At 38.8% G+C, this 19,639-nt stretch overlaps 1 protein-coding gene across 2 annotated transcripts in view; it reads right to left on the bottom strand.

The window, feature by feature from the left end:
* KAZN (kazrin, periplakin interacting protein) overlaps positions 1-19,639 on the bottom strand; it is a 1,155,223-nt gene that overhangs the window by 863,859 nt on the left and 271,725 nt on the right. For both annotated transcript variants that reach the window (XM_055138793.1, XM_055138795.1), the window contains exon 2: positions 3,885-4,042. In XM_055138793.1, the coding sequence (XP_054994768.1) occupies positions 3,885-4,042 (158 nt within the window). The remainder of the gene's footprint in view (positions 1-3,884; positions 4,043-19,639) is intronic.

A 19,639-nucleotide genomic window follows, 5' to 3' on the forward strand; every position in this document is an offset into this window, starting at 1 on the left:
TGGAGGGAGGGAGGGAGGGAGGGAGGGAGGGAGAGAGAGAAAAAAAGAGAGAGAGAAAGGAAGAAGGAAAGAAAGGAAGAAAGAAAGGAAGGAAGGAAAAGGAAGCCAAAGGAGCAAGGATGAGAAGAAGAGAATGGAGGAAAGGAAAGCCTTAAAGATAAGGCTCATTTCCTTTTTTTCTGCCTCACATTTGACTTTTGCCAGTCTCTAGGGGAAGATTTGCTTAGAAGTAATCACTGGGACCACAAGGATAGTACAAAAGGTACCTTAGGACCCACCAACGTTGGTTCAAATCCCAGCATCACATATGATCCATCCTCTGCATCAAACCAGGAATAGCATCTGAGCACATAAGGGTGTGGCCCAGCCCAGACCCACAAAAGAATGATCATTGTGTTATTTATGTTTTAAATACTTGTATGTTTTATTTCCAGATATGGACCTAGCCTCCTAAGACAAGTTCTCTCTTTCAATCTTGGCAACCAGTTTTCAGAAAGAGGAGCCCTACGAGCTGCCAGGCTTGGAACACAGGCCTTTCCTGGGATACCGTATATTTGTGGCCAGTAGAAGGAGCCCTTCACAGTAAGTGGAAAGTCACTGCCTTTTAGTACCGAGTCTCCAGAGGAGGTCCCGATTGCCAACAAAGTGATCTTATTGTTTTCCCAAGCATTTGTTCAACCTTAATAAATAATGATATTAGGTCTTAGGGGGAAAGAAGGAGAGAACTGCCAATAGGAGATTTAATTTGCTTCAATCAACCCCTCTTAGCATGCAGAGTCACACAGTACGGGTAAAAGAATTAATCTGTACCAGAAAGAATTGCCTCTTCGGTGTTATGAATCTAATTGCTTATGAGGCTGAGTCGGCAGTTTGGGTTTAGATATAGCTCTCGGGAATAAAAGTCACAAGATCAGGTTTCAAATGCAGTCTGAATGGTACACTTCATTGAATTTGGGGGCCCTGAACTACAAAGAAAATGGGATGCAAATAGAGGTGCTCTGCAGCAGTGTTCAGATGCCCCCATGCTGGAAACATTTGGGGAATGAATAAATAATCTTAGGCCTTCTGGGCTGTCCATGTAAGATGTTTCTTCCTGATTCCATTCTCTGGGATGGATTGTCAGGCCTGCCAATCATCGCTGGCACCCCTATTATACTTGGAAGATGTGTTTGCTCTGTGCATACTGTTTTATAATCCTCAGAGGTGGAATTTCATAGCCCAGCAATGCTTTTGCCTTTGACATTCTCCTAAGCAGGATTTATTGCTTCCAAGACAGATGTGACTTGAATCGATTATGCCTTTTAAACAGTCACTCTCCAAGCAGCCTCCAGGTTTTCTGGAATACTTTTTGCTTGACTTCATTCAACTTGCAAGCTGATGTCAGAGTATTTCATCATAATCCAATACTATTAAAAGTCCTTTGGGTATAGGACTGAGCAGACCATAATAATACCAACCAAGTTAAGGGTTGTGGTTACCACCCTTGAACAGCTTACTCTACAACACATAATCCTATCAGACATCTCTCAATATCCTAAAATTCAGCCTAATGAAAGGAAGTACATGGAAGTTATATTTATATTCTGTTGACCTCTCATAACTGATGACCTTAAAATATGAGATATGCACACTCATTCATCTTTAGAATTGAGGTCAGAACCAGAGTCCAAAAAACATACTTGGGAAATAACCAAATTTCCAGAAGCACTTTATAAAGATCATTTAAATGAACATAGTTCTAGGTAACTACATTAAATCAAAACCACATGATACCTCTGCCACCCCCTGCCCCCAATATGGGGTTCCTTTGCATTGTAAGCTTCACAATACTAATCTTATAGAGATTGCATTTCAGAGGTGCTCTGAGCCTTTGGTGTTAGGTAACACAATTCTAATTGACTTCAGCTATGGACCTAGACTCATAATTACAAATAACATTTCACAAACTCGATGGTTTCAGAAGGAAATAAATGAGAGTGGTATTTTTAGAATAAACTAATCACAGCCCACCTTATTCTATATTCGTCTGCAAGATAAGGTTGTGGAATCTGTGAACAGTGGGAGGCAAAGAGAGTAGTTTCAACCCAGAACAATTCCTTCCTGTCTGAATTTTGTGATCAGCCACGCTCTTCCCCCATTTACCTACCACCAAGAAATCCCAACTCACCTTCCTTTCCAAATATATGACAAGGATGAGGATTATGGCCACAATATCCTTGTCCCTTTCATCCAGTAACTAAGTGAGAGCATTCTGGCAAGCACTGATTTGGGATAGGGGAGAAATGAGATAATAAAATGCTCATACACAAAAACCACATTATATGATATTTTATACCTTCAATTAAAAAGAAAACAACAGACACATTTTAATCAACACCACGAGAATAAATGTTGTCAAAGGAGTTCAGCATTTAGGGTGAGAAAGGTATGTCATTGGCAACATCAAACATTTTTGAAACCTAGTTCTAGACATGCATCAACTAATATGCGAAGGAGAGGGGAAGATGAATTGGTTTTTATTCCCTTCAATTTTGCAGAGTTTACATGTTTTTTTCAGGATTCATTTAGATAGTTCCCTTGACTGGGGTGTTAGCTATAGGACTGAGTTCAGGCATTGAGGAAAGCTGGCCTTTTCAAGAACAATTTGCTTTCTTTTATTTAGTAAATTGTTCTAAATCTACCCACCCCTTTTTTTCCCTCTGAGTTTTAAAATTGGCCCTTGTAGCTTCCATTCTCCACAAGACAGGTTCGGAGAGAAAGAAGCTGAATGGGCAGCCCTTAATAAGGGGGTGAAGGGGAAGGAGAATGGTGAATAACAAAGGAAGGCTTTGCATAATGTAGACCATCTCAGTCCAGGGGCACAAAAACCTCTTAGGAAGGCTTCAAACATTGACAGGTGAGAAATTCACAAAGCCCTGGCAGTTAAAGTCTTATTGGTACAAGATCCAGGTTTCAGGATTGATTTAAAAAATAAAGCATAAAACACCACCATGGTAGACACGAAAGCAGCAGCGCCACAGTTCAAAATCGACACCACAGTTCAAAATCGAATACACTGCACAACGCAGGAAACTGACAGCCATTTGACCTCTCTGCTGTAGAACAGAAAACAAGCTCAGGAGGAAAGCTCCAGGGAAAACTAACACAAAATCATCAAACTCCAAACGCTTTAAACAGATCCCAAAGATGTAGGAATGACAATGAAATCTAGTTGAGTTTGGCTTCACTCATACCCACGACGTATCAGTTCTCTTAAAAACACCCGGTGTTTCTGAACGCCTAACAACATATCTGGAGAGACCCACCAACAGAGGCAGAAGGATTAGATTATTTTAAAATATTTCAATCAAATAGTGCACAAGGAGAAACCTTGAGGAATAACATCTCAACAATAACATGCATTGAGCTAACTACCTTCTGTAATTAATTCATTGCTAACATTTTTTTTAAAGTGCTGATTCGCTTACTTGGTGGTGCATCAAATGTACCAAAATATTCATTAGTTACTCAGTGATGCTATTTGGGATAAGTATTGCTCTGCTCCAAAGCCTCTGCCAACTCTGATGCCTGCCAAATTTGTATGCAAATGGCTCACTTTTCCGAGGCTAAAGGGAGATCTGTTAATCCTCAGAGACAACACATATATTATTCTTAAGCCCCATTACTTTGACTCAAAAACAAGCTGTTTCAATAGAAAATCCCAAATAATAACTAATCAGAAATCCACTACCCAGTTTATTAGAATGTCTTTGACAGGATTGTGTATCATCATGGCAATTTTTTTTTAATGGGGTGGTAGTTCAACCACAACTCTAGTGTCAATTAAAAAGAACGCCAAAGAAAATATTGTTGTCTATATAGAATTTCAGTACTGATCTCTGTACCTGAGCATCCATTAAGAGGTGCCTCATCAATATCATGGAACTCTTCAGAGTCTCCTTCTCAGAAGGTAAAAAAGGATCTTTGTCTTCCTCCAGGGCCTTCGACTTGGTGACAATAAAATGAGATATCTGGTCATTTAGGGTATGCAGTGATTGCACAGCTGCAAAGAAAGAGAAAATAAAATCATAACAGGTAACTTAGAAATTGTCTAGAATTCTCATGAGAGGGCACATACAAGGTATAAAATCAAGCAGGTATCAAGGAACCAAGGCAACCATACATCTCTTCAACATATGTGCTTGACAGATAAAATACTTGTTGAACTCTCTCTAATGTCAAGTCTTTCTGGAGTACTTTGGGACATAATCATGAGCAAAACCAACTATGATGTCAACCCTCATGGAGCAGTCACTTCCATTGGGGTGTCTGAAAAGAAATAAGTAGCATTTAAAGTAGCAAATAAAGTAGAAATAATACTACCCTGAAGATGACTTTGTCATAGTGTAAATTAAAGACACTAACAAGGCATGAGAGGCCAGCCCTAGATTAGGTTTATATTTATGGTAATATACTTGGCTACTTTGTCTCTAAACAGATGGCTTATTATTAAGGTTTATGAAGAGACAGAAGCCATGTTTCCAATCATTGGCACATGTGTGCTAAGAAGGATTATTTTATCTCTATGATTCACATAACACTTGCCATCTGACATGTTATTGATGTCAGCATTTCACTTATTTATTATATTGTCTACTTTCTCAACTAAGGTTATTTTACAATTATAACTAGCATAATAACTACTAACTAATAGTGTAGCAAGTAGAACTGGTTCAATAAATATTGTCAAATTGATTTCCTTACATTTCCTTAAATTAAAATTTTTTCCTTAGAGAATTTCTCTAATTTTGAGAAAAATATACATTCTCAAATCAAAAATAAGCAAACTCTAGGAAGTTTCTGCAGAGTCACTCTACTAGCTATATATGTAAGAATGAAAAATGTATCACCATCAAGAAAATAAATGTGCAACCAAATAACTGAGGACTTCTGCCTCTGACCATAAGAAAGTGCAAGAATTCAGATTGCCTGCTTGCTACAAATAACTGGAAATTGAGACAGTGTCATACAAGCAATGATTTGTATACAGACTAAGAGAATGAGGGATTTTTGTGGGATTATGATCCTACAGGGAAAAAATACAGAATGGAGGTATAGTTCCGTAGATAAGTCACTTGTCTTGCATGTGGCTGATGCAGGTCTCGTCCCAGGCACCACATAGGGTCCCTTAATGAAAACCAGAAGTGACCCTTGACCACAGAAGCAGGAGTCAGCCATGAGCATAGCCAGGTGTGGTCCACAAACCAAATAAATTCAATCTTAGCACCAAACATTCTGCAAGGAAGTGATGTCTAGATTTCACACAGACAAAAGGTGTGCCCAAAGAGTTCTTCATTCTTCCTAAATTGGTGATTAGATCAGAAAGGCTGAGTCAGTTATAATTTGCCAGAATGCTGAAGGGGAAGGAGTTATGCAAAAATCTCCAAAAATCTGTTTAGGGATTTCTTTGAAACATTGGCTTACTTTCAATCCATTATATGGGTAGAATGAAAATCTATATGAATGACCCTGAAAGGGAAAAATCCAATAGTAAACAATTATGGAGGAGCCATAAACTAAGCAATTCTAAGAGATCTCACAGGGCAATCAATTATTTGCATGGTCACCAGCCAAGGTAAAATGGCAGAGACTTCAGAGGGCCTGGCTCTTTGGAGTGACACTGAATTTATAAATCCTTCGTCTATATGCTCTCTATCTTAACAAGAAGGTTTGGACCCACTGAACTATAAGGGAAACTATGCACTGCACTGCACTGTCTTCTCATTGTTCATCTATTTGCTCGAGCAGGCACCAGTAACGTCTCCATTGTGAGACTTGTTACTGTTTTTGGCATATCGAATACGCCACTAGGAGCTTGCCAGCCTCTGCCGTGCAGTCAGGATACTCTCGGTAGTTTGCTGGGCTCTCCGAGAGGGACAGAGAAATCAAACCTGGGTCTGCCGTGTGCAAGGCAAGTGCCCTAGGAAAATAGAGAGGAAGTGTAAGAGAAACAAAGAGGCATCCTGTGATCAACCTGAGATCAAGACCAACTTCTGGATAGCTCAGGACACCTTTTCTACCATCATCAAGCTTTCTCCTCCTCTACTTTCAAACACATGGATATGATACTCATCAAGCATTCCTTTTCCCCAAAGTTATTTGAAAATAGTATATATGGATCTAAGCTCCACAGCAGGTTACCTATGTTTTAGACTTATATAGCAGGGTTTTGTATATATAAATATATCCATTTGGTACCCCTCTATTTCCACTTCTCTATTTCTAGTTTGTGGAAAAATCCAAAAACCCACTTGCTTTTTCCAGTAAAAGTAACCTATTTCCAGGCCATGGAGGTGGTCACAGAGTCTAGAACTGTCCCATACAACCATTTTATCACCCTGACAGTGGAGGTTTTACAGAAGAGGACATGTATCCTAACATGATGAATATGACTTAATCCCAGAACCATTGCTAAATATGGTTAACTTAAAGTATGATTAATTGTCTCTTTCAGTTAAGATTTTTTAAACTGGTGAAAATTTTGAAACAGCTGGTGGTCTATGATACTGTCATTTAAGGAAGTGCTGCCTGAGAATAAATCAACCAAATCGAAGAGGCAAATATTGCTTATAGAGAAGAAAAAGAGATTCTTGACCAGGTCCTTACATCATCAACATTCAGTCACAGACTTCTCAATTAAGAAAGTCGGTAAATACCCTTCTTTCAATTTGTCCATCTGGGCTGGGGTTCTGTCGTTTGTAATCAAGAAATCCTGATTGCTGTAAAGAAGCCTGTACTTTCCTTCACTGCAGTAGTTATTTATGCAATAATTACTTTAATGTCTACCTCCCTTTGTGGCAGATTAAAGATTATCTTAAATTTGGGATTTTTTTTGTCCCATTGAGTCTCACTGGCCTTAGTGACAGAGTTGACCAATGTCAAGAGGTGAAAGACACATCCTGGGATTTCTAAACCTGAGTCATAAGAACCCATCTAACTCATAATCTTGGAATACGTGCTCTGGAAGAAGTCAGCAGTCAAATAAGAAATTCTGATTATCCCCAGATTACTATACTTTAGGGAAAGCCACATGCATAAACTATGTGAAGAAAGAAAGAGATATGCCCAGTCAGCCTCCATTCTCCCAACCATCCAGTCAGCTAGGGTTCCAGATGTTTGAGTGAAGAAGTCACCTTGACCATCCCTATCCTGAAAGACATGCTGCAAAGATCTAGCCACATGCCACAACTCAGATCCAAGACTTTAGCTCTCTTTCTCTCCTACTCCAGTCATTCCAGATAGAGCCACAGACACTCTGAGCAGAGAAGAACCTCCCCATTGTACAACCCAAAATCTTGACCCATTGCACTATGAGCATAGAAGGTATTCCTTTGTACTACTTAGCTTAGGGATAGTTTTTTTTTAAGGCAGCAATAGATTGTTTTAGGCAATTCACATTTCATAAGTTCCAATAGTGCTTTTTCCACTTCATCAATGTTTTTAGCTCTAAATATAGTAGTTATAGTAGTATACATATATTTGAATAAATTTTTTTTTCAAAAGAAAAAAATAAAAGAAAAATTCAACTTCACTCTACCTTGTCTCCTCCACCACTTTATCATACTGGAATCAGATGTCATGCAGGTTCTTCCACAGTCAGTTTATAAAATTGCAAACAGAGAACATTGTTCATAAAATGAATGATGGATTACAAAATGAAGAACGATGTGTATATGCTTTCTTACCTAGCTGGGTAGGGCTATTGAGTCATACAAAATAAGTTTCTTTGGTTGGTGGATCTGAATATAAAGTGTTGTTAACTTTATTTCATGTTATTTTGAAGTAACATGTAGTTCTATAGCAGGCATATGTGTATATATGTGTGTATATATATACATATATAAAGTGCTCATTTGAATTTCACTGTATATTGATGAATACTTATTTGGATTTCAGATAAGTGTGGCACATTCATGGGTTGGCAGAAGAAAGAAAATGGTTTCAACATTTTGTGTCATTAGCGGAACTAGAAGATAACACATAAAATTTTTTAATGTTTTCAGAATAAGAATAACTGCTAACCATACTGTGTCTATGTTTTTATAGATCAGATGAAGTATAGAACATGAAATAATAATATGACCCTAAACACTCATTTTATGCTGACGAGTCCAGATGTCACTGAGATGGGCTATTGTACATTTTTTATAGAAAAAATACCAAATGAATCATATCATAGGGCACAGTCTTCCCACAAGAAGCTCCACAGATTTTATGATCTTGTCATTTATATGGTCCATAGATATGAACTAATGATCAAATTTATTCCTACATGTTAAACAACCTTTGCTTTCCATGTATCTCAAATTCTGTGATGTATTTTGCATTAAAATGCTCACAAGTTTCCAGTTCTTGCTTTAATATGATCTCATTAAATAAATGAAGCCTAAATAATTCAGGTATTTCCCCCAGTTGTTATAATAAAACTCATTCTGCAAGTCAAAAGTTGATGCTGGAGGCGAGGATGTGGAGAAATTGAAATCCTCTTGCATTGTTGGTGGTAATGTAAAATGGTGCAGCCACTGTAGAAAAGGGCTTGGCAGCTTCTCAATCAGTTAATTTTAGAATTTCCATATGAACCAGCAATACTATTCTTGGCTATTTAACCAACAGAATTGAAAACAGGTGTTTCAGGAAACAATTGTCTATGATGTTTATAACGGCACTCTCCACAATAGCCAAAGATGAAAATAATCCAAGTGTATGTCAACTGATGAATGGATAAAGAATATGTAGGATATCCATGTAATGGAGTATTATTAGACCGTAAAGGAATTAAATACTAATAACATGGAAGAAACTGCAAACATTATGCTTAATACAAGAAGAACAGTCAGTAGAAGCTACAAACTTTGTGGTTCTATTATTTAAAATGTTCTGAATAGGCAAATCTACACAGACAGAAAGCAAGTTAGTGGTAGCTCAGGACTAAGGGAAAGAGGTGGGAATGACTGCTTAATGGGTTTCCTAATATTTCCTAGAAAATATCCTGGCAATATAAGTGATAGTTTCTCAATGTTACGGATTTACCAAATCCCACTAATCATCATCATCATCATCATCATCATCATCATCATCATCATCATCCCTTTGAGCGTGTGATTTATGTACATTTTATTCTGGTTAAAATGTCAGATTTTAAGTCATATCTATTTTGTCACAGATCTTTTAAAAGTTGGATAAACAACTCAAGATCATATATCTTAAAATAATAGTTGATATTAGAAAGTTCTCCCAGAATCAACATGGGAACGGTCCTTGGCATGTGAAGTGACCATTAACTCTACAACTGGAGCTTATCTTATGGCAAAATGAGAAGAAGACTCTATGTTCCCTTGGCACTGTGCAAAAGGTATAAATATATGAGATACATATCCTGGGACTATTTTAAGGTAGGTAATAAACCCTTAGGTCAAGGGGTCAAAATGATAATAAATGACTCCTCCAAGTAGATTTGCAAAGGACTCGAGATTTAGGAGGTCAAGTTGTTGGTGGTAAGAAATAGATTCAGTTTAGATTCATACTGATAATGCAGCAGAAATGACAAAGCCAAGACAAAACATGCATGTGTAATGGGACAAATGTATGTCAACTGATGAATGGATAAAGAAAATGTAGAATATCCATGTAATGAAGTATTATTAGACCATAAAGGAATTAAGTACTAATAACATGCAAGAAAATGGGTAAGGTGTTGGCTAAATTAGGCCTGATCAACATTTTTGAAATGTGTGAACTTTGAAGTCAGATATTCCTCTGTTACAAGCAGTGTAAATTGGGGAAATAACTCCCCCTTTCTGGGCACCAGTTTTCATATCTGTCACATGGAGATAAATCTATGTTCACTTCATAGCGAAGTTAAAAGTAATTAAGTACTTAGCATAGTACCTGGCCTAGAGTTAGCACTTAGTGATGCTAATCAGCTGTCATCGTGAATTAAAACTGAGCCTTCTGCTTAATTCCTGTAAGTGCTGAGCAGGGCCTAGACCTGATATGACCCTCAAAGACTACCTGTTATTTTGGACAACTCTGGAGAATTCCCATGGGAGCAATGGACACTTTCTGAAAACCAACCTGTCTATTCTCATAGATCTCTGTGTGTGTCCAGTTCACTTTGTCACCCTTGTGACCCTTCCTGCCCCTTCCCAGTCTATAAGACCTATCTAAAACTGGAAAGAGGTCTCAAATAAAGGAATACATATATGTGATGTGTGTGGGGGGGTAGGGATTTGAATGATACAGAACATATTATAGTGTCTAAGCCTACATAAAGAAAGGCAGTTTGAGAAGCAAAAAGATGAGAGGGACTGAAAAGGGAAGAATCCACAGAGCAGCCCATTGCCTGCTATCTTTCCTATGTATGGTTTCATTTCACCTCAAAACCAAACTGCCTCCTGACCATAATGACATATGATATTTTCCCTCCTGTTCTGTGTATGTGTGTATGTGTGTGTCTGTGTGTGTCTCTGTGCATGTACATTAAAGGGCAGAGATTGGGGGGTGGAGCAGCAGGGCTTGGTGGGAGGGGGTTGGGAGGCGGGCCACAGCCAGCAATACTCAGGGGCCAACTCCTGATTCTGTGCTCAGGACTCACCCCTGGCAGGGTATATGATAGAATAAGGTAATCTGCATATAATGCAAGCACCTTGCCCCTTGTGCTACCTCACAAGCCCATTTTCTCCTTTTCTTAAGCTAATAAATTGGTTTTTGTACCAAGGGAACCCTGCTTAAGGCAAGTGCCTATTGAGGAGTTTTTATACTATTTACACCTTTTATTTCTCAAGGCTTCCAGATTGTACAATAACATTTATGCTATTTTCTTTCTCTCTTTCTTTCTCTCTTTCTTTCTTTCTTTCTTTCTTTCTTTCTTTCTTTCTTTCTTTCTTTCTTTCTTTCTTTCTTTCTTTCTTTCATCTTTCTTTCTTTCTCTCTTTCTTTCTCTCTTTCTCTCTTTCTTTCTCTCTCTTTCTTTCTCTCTTTCTTTCTCTCTCTTTCTCTCTTTCTTTCTCTCTTTCTTTCTTTCTTTCTTTCTTTCTTTCTTTCTTTCTTTCTTTCTTTCTTTCTTTCTTTCTTTCTTTCTTTCTTTCTTTCTTTCTTTCTTTCTTTCTTTCTTTCTTTCCTTCTTTCTTCCTTTCTTCCTTCCTTCCTTTCTTTTTTATTGAATCACTATGAGATGCAGTTACAAAGCTTTCATGTATGAGTTTCAGTCATACAATGATCAAACACCCATCCCTCCACCAGTGCACATTTTCCCCCACCAATGAACCCAGTATCCTCCCCATCCTACCCCTCCCCCTGTCTCTATGGCAGATAATTTCCCCCACACTCTCTCTACTTTTGGGCATTATGGTTTACAATTCAGATTCTGAGAGGCTACCACGTTTGGTCCTTTATTTGCTTTCAGCACACACCTCCCATCCCAAATGATCCCTCCAACCATCATTAACTTAGTGATCCCTTCTCTATCCCAGCTGCCTTCTCCCCCAGCTCATGAGGCAGGTTGCCAACCATGGAGCAATTTTCTTGGCCCTGTCTCTACTGCCTTGGGTGTCAGTTTCATATTATGTTATATTATATTCCACAAATGAGAGCAATCATTCTATCTCTGTCCTTCTCTTTCTGACTCATTTCACTTAGCATAATACTCTCCATGACCATCCACTTATAAGCAAATTTTATGACTTCATCTTTCCTAACAGCTACATAGTATTCCACTGTATAGATTTATCAAAGTTTCTTTAACCAGTCATCTGTTCTCCGGTACTTGGGTTGTTTTCAGATTCTGGTTATTGTGAACAGTGTTGTAATGAACATATAGGTACAGATGTCATTTCTACTGTGCTTTTTTTGCACCCTCGGGATAGGTTCCCAGAAGTGGTATTGCAGGGTCATGTGGAAGATCAAATTCTAGGTTTTTAAGGAATGCCCATATTGTTTTCCCAAAAGGGTAGACCAGTCAGCATTCCCACCAACAAAGAGAGTCCCTTTCTCCCCACATCTGCGCCAGCACTGGTTGTTCTTATTCTTTTTGTTGTACCGATTTCTGTGGTATCAGATGATATCATTGTTGTTTTGATTTGCATCTCCCTGATGATTAGCAATGTGGATCATTTTTTATGTGTCTTTTGACATTTTTATTTAATTTTTGAGGAAGCTTCTGTTAATTTCTGCTCCCCATTTTTTGATGGGGTTGGAGGTTTTTTTCTTATACAATTCTACTAGTGTCTTGTATATCCTGGATTTTAACCCTTTATCAGATGGGTATTAGGTAAATATTCTTTCGCATTCCATGGGCGCTCTCTCTCTGTATATTTTGGTCACAAGTAACAGCTATCAGCAGAGCCTGGCAAGCTCCTTGTGGTGTATCCGATATGCCAAAAACAGTAACAACAACGAATTTCATTCCCCTGACCCTGAAAGATCCTCCAATACAACACCATTGGGAAGGACAAGTAAGGAGAGGCTGCTAAAATCTGAAGGCTGGGATGAATGGAGACGTTACTGTTGCCTGCTCAAGCAAATCGGCATACAATGGTATGACAATGATACAGTGACAAAGAATAACAGCTATGCTATTTTCTTAGTGGGTGTTTTCCATCACCTGCTTGAGGATGTGATGATAACAATAGAAACACCATCACCACTAATAATGACAGTTACTATATTTTTGTTTGTTTGGGGGCCACATTTGGCAGAGCTCAGAGTTTACTCCTGGCTCTGCACTCAGGGATCATTCCTGATGAGGCTCCGGGGACCCTATATAGGGCCTGCGCTGAACCTGAAATCAGCCACATGCAAGACAAGCACCTTACCCACTGAATTATGGTGCCAGACCCATCGCTGATATTTATTTTATAGCACTTCACCCAACATTTGGTCTGCATTTATTCTCCTTACAAATCACACTCTTAATCCTATTGAGTCCATCTTTCCATCAAGGAAACTGAGGTTCAATAGTATCTGTAACTTGGCCTTCACTACAAAAGCAACACAGCCACATAGCCACAAATCTATGGAAGGTTCTTTGGCCTCCTGGTTCTCTATGCTGGACTGGATACCGGGTAGAAGATTGCAACACATTAAAACTACCCAGAAATCTATAAAGCACAGATCCTAAGATCCCAATAGTTTTGTATTCAAGAAACGGCAGTCCTGTGACTGTCATTGATATTGTTTCTAACCATTATGATAATAAAAATGCTGCATGCCTGCCAATCCCTCCCAGTTCCTTTAGAAACAGAACAGAAAGCTATTTCCATTGGAACTGCGCCCTGGGCACTCTCCTGCAATCCCACACCAGAGGAGTTCGGATTTGCACAGAGATAATAGGTGCTTTCACTTTCAGTGACTCCTTCCACTAGGAGCTCAAGAATTCTCCATCATGCAAGTAGTCACACCTAACACCTAGGCAGACTCTAACTCTAAACTGTTCTATGTCTTCTCTTTACATGCAGTCTCCCAGTGATGCCAAACTCCACTTCAGTGTAATAGATAGATGTTGCTAGGAAATGCATGACAATAAGCCACAGTGTGAGAAATGGATTCAGACACACTGTATAGCCAGAAACTTGCCTGGGCATAACACTGAGATTTTCTTTTGAATGTCATTGTCCCGGTAAGGACTCCAGTGAGAAAATGGACTCTGGCTGGGGGAGGAGGAAGTGGAATCAAGGACATGTTAACCTTCTGGACAGAAGATTAAATATCCTAACTGTGGTCCTGATGGAACGTGCTCCCTATTGGCAGGAGGCTAACGTGTTATACTCCTGGAGCCAATTAATTTCCTGAAATAAAGCCACAAGGCCACCACACCTTTGACAGGTCAATGTGGTTCATAGCTGATAGGTTTTCTAAGCTTTCCTAAAGTTTCCATCCCTTGATTCCAGCCTGGATCTCTACCTCGACCTCTGCTCTTTTTGACCCCCTTATTTTTCTAAATTCCATTTTCCAGATGTGCCTGGAATCTATCTTTATATTCTGTGTAAGAACTTAGGCTCATTTAAAAAAAATTTAGACTGCCATTCCTTCATGCTGAGATGCAAATGATTTCTGTGCTCTGCTCCCCACCACTGCCCTTGGTGATTGAAGGGGGAACATTTTTCTGTGAGATAGCACTGTAGTGCTGTAGTCCCGTTGCTCATCTATTTGTTCAAGCGGGCACCAGTAACATCTCCATTGTGAGACTTGTTATTACTATTTTTGGCATACGAATACACCACGGGTAGCTTGCCAGACTCTGCTGTGCAGGCAGGATACTATCAGTAGTTTGCCTATTTCTTCAAGAGGGATGGAGGAATCGAACCTGGGTCGGCCGCATGTAAGGCAAACGCCCTACCCACTGTGCTATCGCACAAGCCCACCAGATAATAAACATGAAATATGGAACACAGGGCAAAAGCCACATGAAATTTTGACATAAAACAGAATTTCAAACAAGTTTCCTGCATTTAGAACTTGGGGGGTCCCAGCCCTCCCATGTTAGTTATGTTTTAATAGGACAATTTAGGTATCTAGACAAGGGCCAGGGACGTACAAGACAGAGCACTCCATTTTAATCCCTGGGACCCCCTGCATCACCCTACATCACTTCAGTCAACTCTGAAGGCCTGACTACCACTCAGGTGTCCTGAAGACCTTTAGTACACAAAGCTCAAATAGCTTTATATCCTCAAAGCATTTGACCCCATTGAATAAGTATCTCTGGCAGTGACCAAGTCCCCTGAGCACTGATTAGGATCTCACCCAGTCACCACCAAAAAAAAAAAAATCCTTAGGTTTAGAAATATCTCGCCTCGCCTCTTTCACATGGCTCTTGGTTGTGGCCCTTGGTTCTTCACACAGAATGTGCAACTTACTCTAATTTGTTCATGAAATAATTGTTTTAAGTCAAATTTAAAGAACTTTAGAATCTGAATATGTTTCCCAGTGTGCAAAGCCATAAACAAATCAAATCTAAGTAATAAAAGCACAGAATGCATTTTAATACCAGAAAATATTTGCAATTAGCATGTCAATTTAGCTAAATCAGTATTGCTAAAATGCTGGAGAGGGCTTATGAAGTCTGTTGTAATTCTAGTATAGTATAGATTTATGAAACATTTATAATAATAATAATAATGAGAATTCTGATTTACTCTTAGTAATATTGTAGTAGTACCGATTTCCCAGCATCATAAAAACAGCAGTTCTGTTTACTGAATATAAGCTGTATACTTGTTCCATGCTTTAGGATCATGGTATGTGATGTTATAGTTCTTACAAAACCCAGATGAGGGTGGTCTCATGACTTATATTTCACAGATGAGGAACTTGAGGACAAAAATAACTTGAGAAATTCACATAGTGAATTTCTAGGGCAGAAAGGATATTCAAACCATGTTTGTCCAATTCTGAATACTTGGAGCACCATATGATAACAACATCCAAATGACCTTGTTTTAAACAGCATTATGTAACTTTTAGTTTATCTTATCTTTTTTACTTCAAAAGCCAAGAATTCTCTTTCAGGTATGACTCACATCCCACACTGATGTCAGTTCTTTGTACCATTGTAAGAGTGTCTGTTAACAGGTTCTGGAAGGTGCTAGGAGGTACTAGGAAGATCTTGTTAGATATTTTCACGATTCTGCTCATCACAGCACCAACTATTTTCATGTCCTACTTTTTCCCTAGGATGGTAAACTATGAACTATGTCACCAAACCTAAGATGCCCAGGAAAGGAGCTGTGCTCCTTTCTGAAAGAGAAAAGTGGAAACACTCCACGTCTAAGGACTGAGGCCTCTTTCCTCTTAAGGACTGGCAAGAGACACCACCCTAAGTGCCTTTATTTGCTGTGGGGGGCAGCAATCTCTAAACATTGGACATGAAGGGACCATGGACATTTTATGATGCAGGGCCTGTTGCTGCACGGTGAAGCTCAAGGACACAAGCCGCATGCAAATGCCATTGAGAAACTCCCAGAGACCCAAGTGAGCAGTGGACAGGAGGCTTCCTGCCAAGAGACCTTGCCAAGGTGAAGAGCGCAGATCTAGGGGAGCGAGCAGCATGCTAAACAGAACCTTCCTGAATCCTGGCTTGAATGGGATGGCATGGTGCTGGGGTGGGCTCGGGGTGGGCTCTAAGATGAAAGCCAGGGTGGGCTCCGAGCCAGGGAAGAAGGAATTGGAAAACTTGACTGTCTAGCAGAGTGGAACTGTCTTGTTCTGCCTCATCTGACAAAGAACAAGACAAGGAGATGGAGTTTGGCTGGGAAATTTCAGCCTCCGGGTATCCCAAAATAGAGGAGAGTTTTCAAACCAAAATACCTTTGCCTGGGCCATCAGATATATCTAAAACTAGTTACAAAAACAAAAAAAAAAATAAAAAAATAAAAAAAAATAAAACTAGTTACATAATAGAAAGGTATAATTCCTGGCCTTGTATTCAGTAAAAATTTTAAATTGCATCTGTATCCTCAAAAAAATTTTTCCCTTTTTGTTTTTACCCTTTGATTGACAGGCCTGGCAGTGTTACTGCATCTTAGTTTTGTGCTCAGAACTTTGGGGAAACTATATGGGGTACAAGTTTTGAACCTGGGCTGGCTGCTTGTAAAGCAAATGACTTCCCTCCTGTGAAATTTTTTCTGTCCCGAGATAGAAATTTTTTTTTAAAATCCAATTTATCTGTTGAAAAGTATGGCTAACTGGTTACTTCATCCTTCCCATTAATCTATAGGCTGCCCATGCTAAAGATAGAATTTATTTGTAAAGTGGTATCCTGCTGAACTTTAAAATAGTGGTATATTAAAGTGATAATACAGTAAATCCAAAACCCATTAAAATATCAAAAGATCAAAAGCAATACATAGTATAGATGGGCATTAAATAGAAAACAAGATTTCTTTTGATGAACCTTTGTTACTAGTCGAGAATTAATAACAGCTTCTAGGAGTTGTATAAAGTCTTAGATTTTCAGTTTGAAGGACTGCACTGAGTTAGTCAATAAACATGCTGGCTTGTGGTTAGAAATCAGCCTTTCATTTGTTTGGTTTATTTATTTTTTTTGTTTTGGGGCTACACCTCACTCTGCTCAGGTCTTACTCCTGACTCTATGCTCGGGTTCACTCCTGGCAATGCTTAGGGAACCATATGCAGCACCAGGATTAAATTGGCCCCTGCAAGTATCCCCTGTACTATTCTCTGGCCCCCAAGAAGTCAGGCTTTGAAATTTTTAATTGTGGCTCTTCTATTTGCTAACTATAAGTCTTGAGTAAGTTAACAAGTCTCTCTATACTCAGTTAGACTTGACAGAGATATAATGTGTCTTCATGGAGCTTGCAAGGTAATGGAAGAATGAGAGCAAGTATGTAATTCTAATGTAAGGGGTTCTATGAATCATAATGCGCCAGGAATGAAAAACATACCCACAAGAAACAAAGCACCCAATGGACTCAAACAGGTAATTTTGTATTACCTACCAATCTGTACTACTGGAGCGATAGCACAGCGGGTAGGGCGTTTGCCTTGCATGTGGCCAACCCTGGTCGATTCCTCCTCCCGTCTCAGAGAGCCTGGCAAGCTACTGAGAGTATCCTACCCGCATGGCAGAGCCTGGCAAGCTACCCATGGCATATTCGATATGCCAAAAACAGTAACAACAAGTCTCACAATGGAGACGTTACTGGTGCCTGATCAAGCAAATTGATGAACAATGGGACAACAGTGCTACAGTGCTGCGAATCTGTACTTAATGCAACTGGTCCTTCCCAAAGTGCCAAGAAGCCCCAAATGAGCCTAATTTTAGCTTTAAGTAACATTTTGAAAATATTTCTTTAATAAAAAATTATTTTCAACTGTTAGCTATAAGCAGTGCAAAACCAGCAGTTTACTACTTTGACCTCCCAACATCCACTTCTTACAAGGTAGAGAAAAGAGTAAAGAACAAATCTTGGAGATAAATTACAGCGAGAACCAAAGAAAACCAAGAAAGGATTATTTGCACATTTTATAAATCTTGTTTATAAAATACAGTCACAAACTCTAAATTAAAACTAAAAACAAATATAGAAAATTAATAGGGGGCTGGAGGGATAGTATAGTGAGTAAGATGCCTGCTTTATCGAGAGTGATCCCAGAGCTGAGAGTCAGGAACAAGCCCTGAATACCAGTAGGTGTGACCCCCACCAAAAAAAAAAAAAGAATTAATATGAATTATACTATATGACTGCCCTGTTTTACATTTCCATGGTCATAATATAAATGCTGGATATTTGGTGAACCGAAATTGTGTGTGGATCTGTATTTACTGGGGAGGAGGATTGTGGAAGAACTACTCATCTTCCTTAGTTCTAATCAATGATAAATAAATATAAAAATCAAGAAAGCATCATACACATCATTTAGGGATATATATAAAATTGCCCCCCCAAATAAGTGATTACCTCTAAATTCACAGTTTATCTCCAATGTTTTGAAAGAATTATTGCTAATGTACCAGTCCTAGAAAGCTAGATTTAACACCTACTATTATTTAATGGCCCAGAAAGATGAAAGTTATAGCCAGACTCTATGAGAATTCTGATGAGTTCACACTCCCTAGTACTTACAGTCTTGGGTAGTTTCCTCCCACCCTGACTAAGCCTGACCCATGTGGTCAATGGAATTTTGCAGAAATAACAATAATGCTTTCAAAGCTGGATCCAAAAAGGCCCCATACTTTCTCCCTCAGACCACCCACTCTGAGACACATCAGCAACCACATTATGAAGATACCCCAGCAGACCACATAGTGGGAAACTGTAGCTTTCTGTCAACTGTTACCTGAACTCACCAACTACCATCAACTCTTCAAATGATCCTCCCAGGCTGACAATCTGACTGCAAGCCCATGAGAGATTGGATAATAGAGTGTCCTTCAACTAACCCAATTCTGGTTTCCAAATTCATTAAGCATTTGAAATTAAAGATTCATTACTGTTTTAAACCACTGTGTTTCAGGGTCAATTTTGAGGCGGAAAATTCTTACTGTTTATATAATGAATCTGTATTCAAAATGATACCAATTTTTGTGCCTGGAGATAGATTGCTACTGTAACAACAACAAAAAACCATGAATAGTGGTTTAACTTTCAATTCAGGCAAGTGGTCAGAGGCTGAAGGAACTCAAGAAAAGAATATTAATGAGATTTTGACTGTGGCTGAAAATTGGTTAATCATCAAGAAAGTTGTGTTGGTGAGAAAGTGAAGAATTTTTTTTTAAATTGGAGGAATGGGGAGGAAAGGGGATCCTTGCTATGCCTTGGCACTTTCACCTGTGAGGTATGAAAAGTGAAACATCAATTTAATTAGCTGTAGAAAAGAGCAAAGGAGATTTGTAGTAAAAGTTCTAAAGAAAGTATCTGGTTTCCTTGTGCTGCAATAACAAAACTTTTTAAAAAATAGAGAAGTTAAAGAAAACCCATTTAAAACAAACAAGCAAACAGAGCAACACTCATTCACTGGTTTTGGGAATTCACTTCTCACCAAATGTCAAACAGGGCTACAATTTAGAAACTGTTCCCAAGCTAAGAGCAAATTCAGAGTCCTCTTGAGAAAATATTATATAATATAAATCAAGGGTATC

This window comes from Sorex araneus, chromosome 5 (assembly GCF_027595985.1).
Source record: "Sorex araneus isolate mSorAra2 chromosome 5, mSorAra2.pri, whole genome shotgun sequence".
Taxonomy (NCBI): Eukaryota; Metazoa; Chordata; class Mammalia; order Eulipotyphla; family Soricidae; genus Sorex; species Sorex araneus.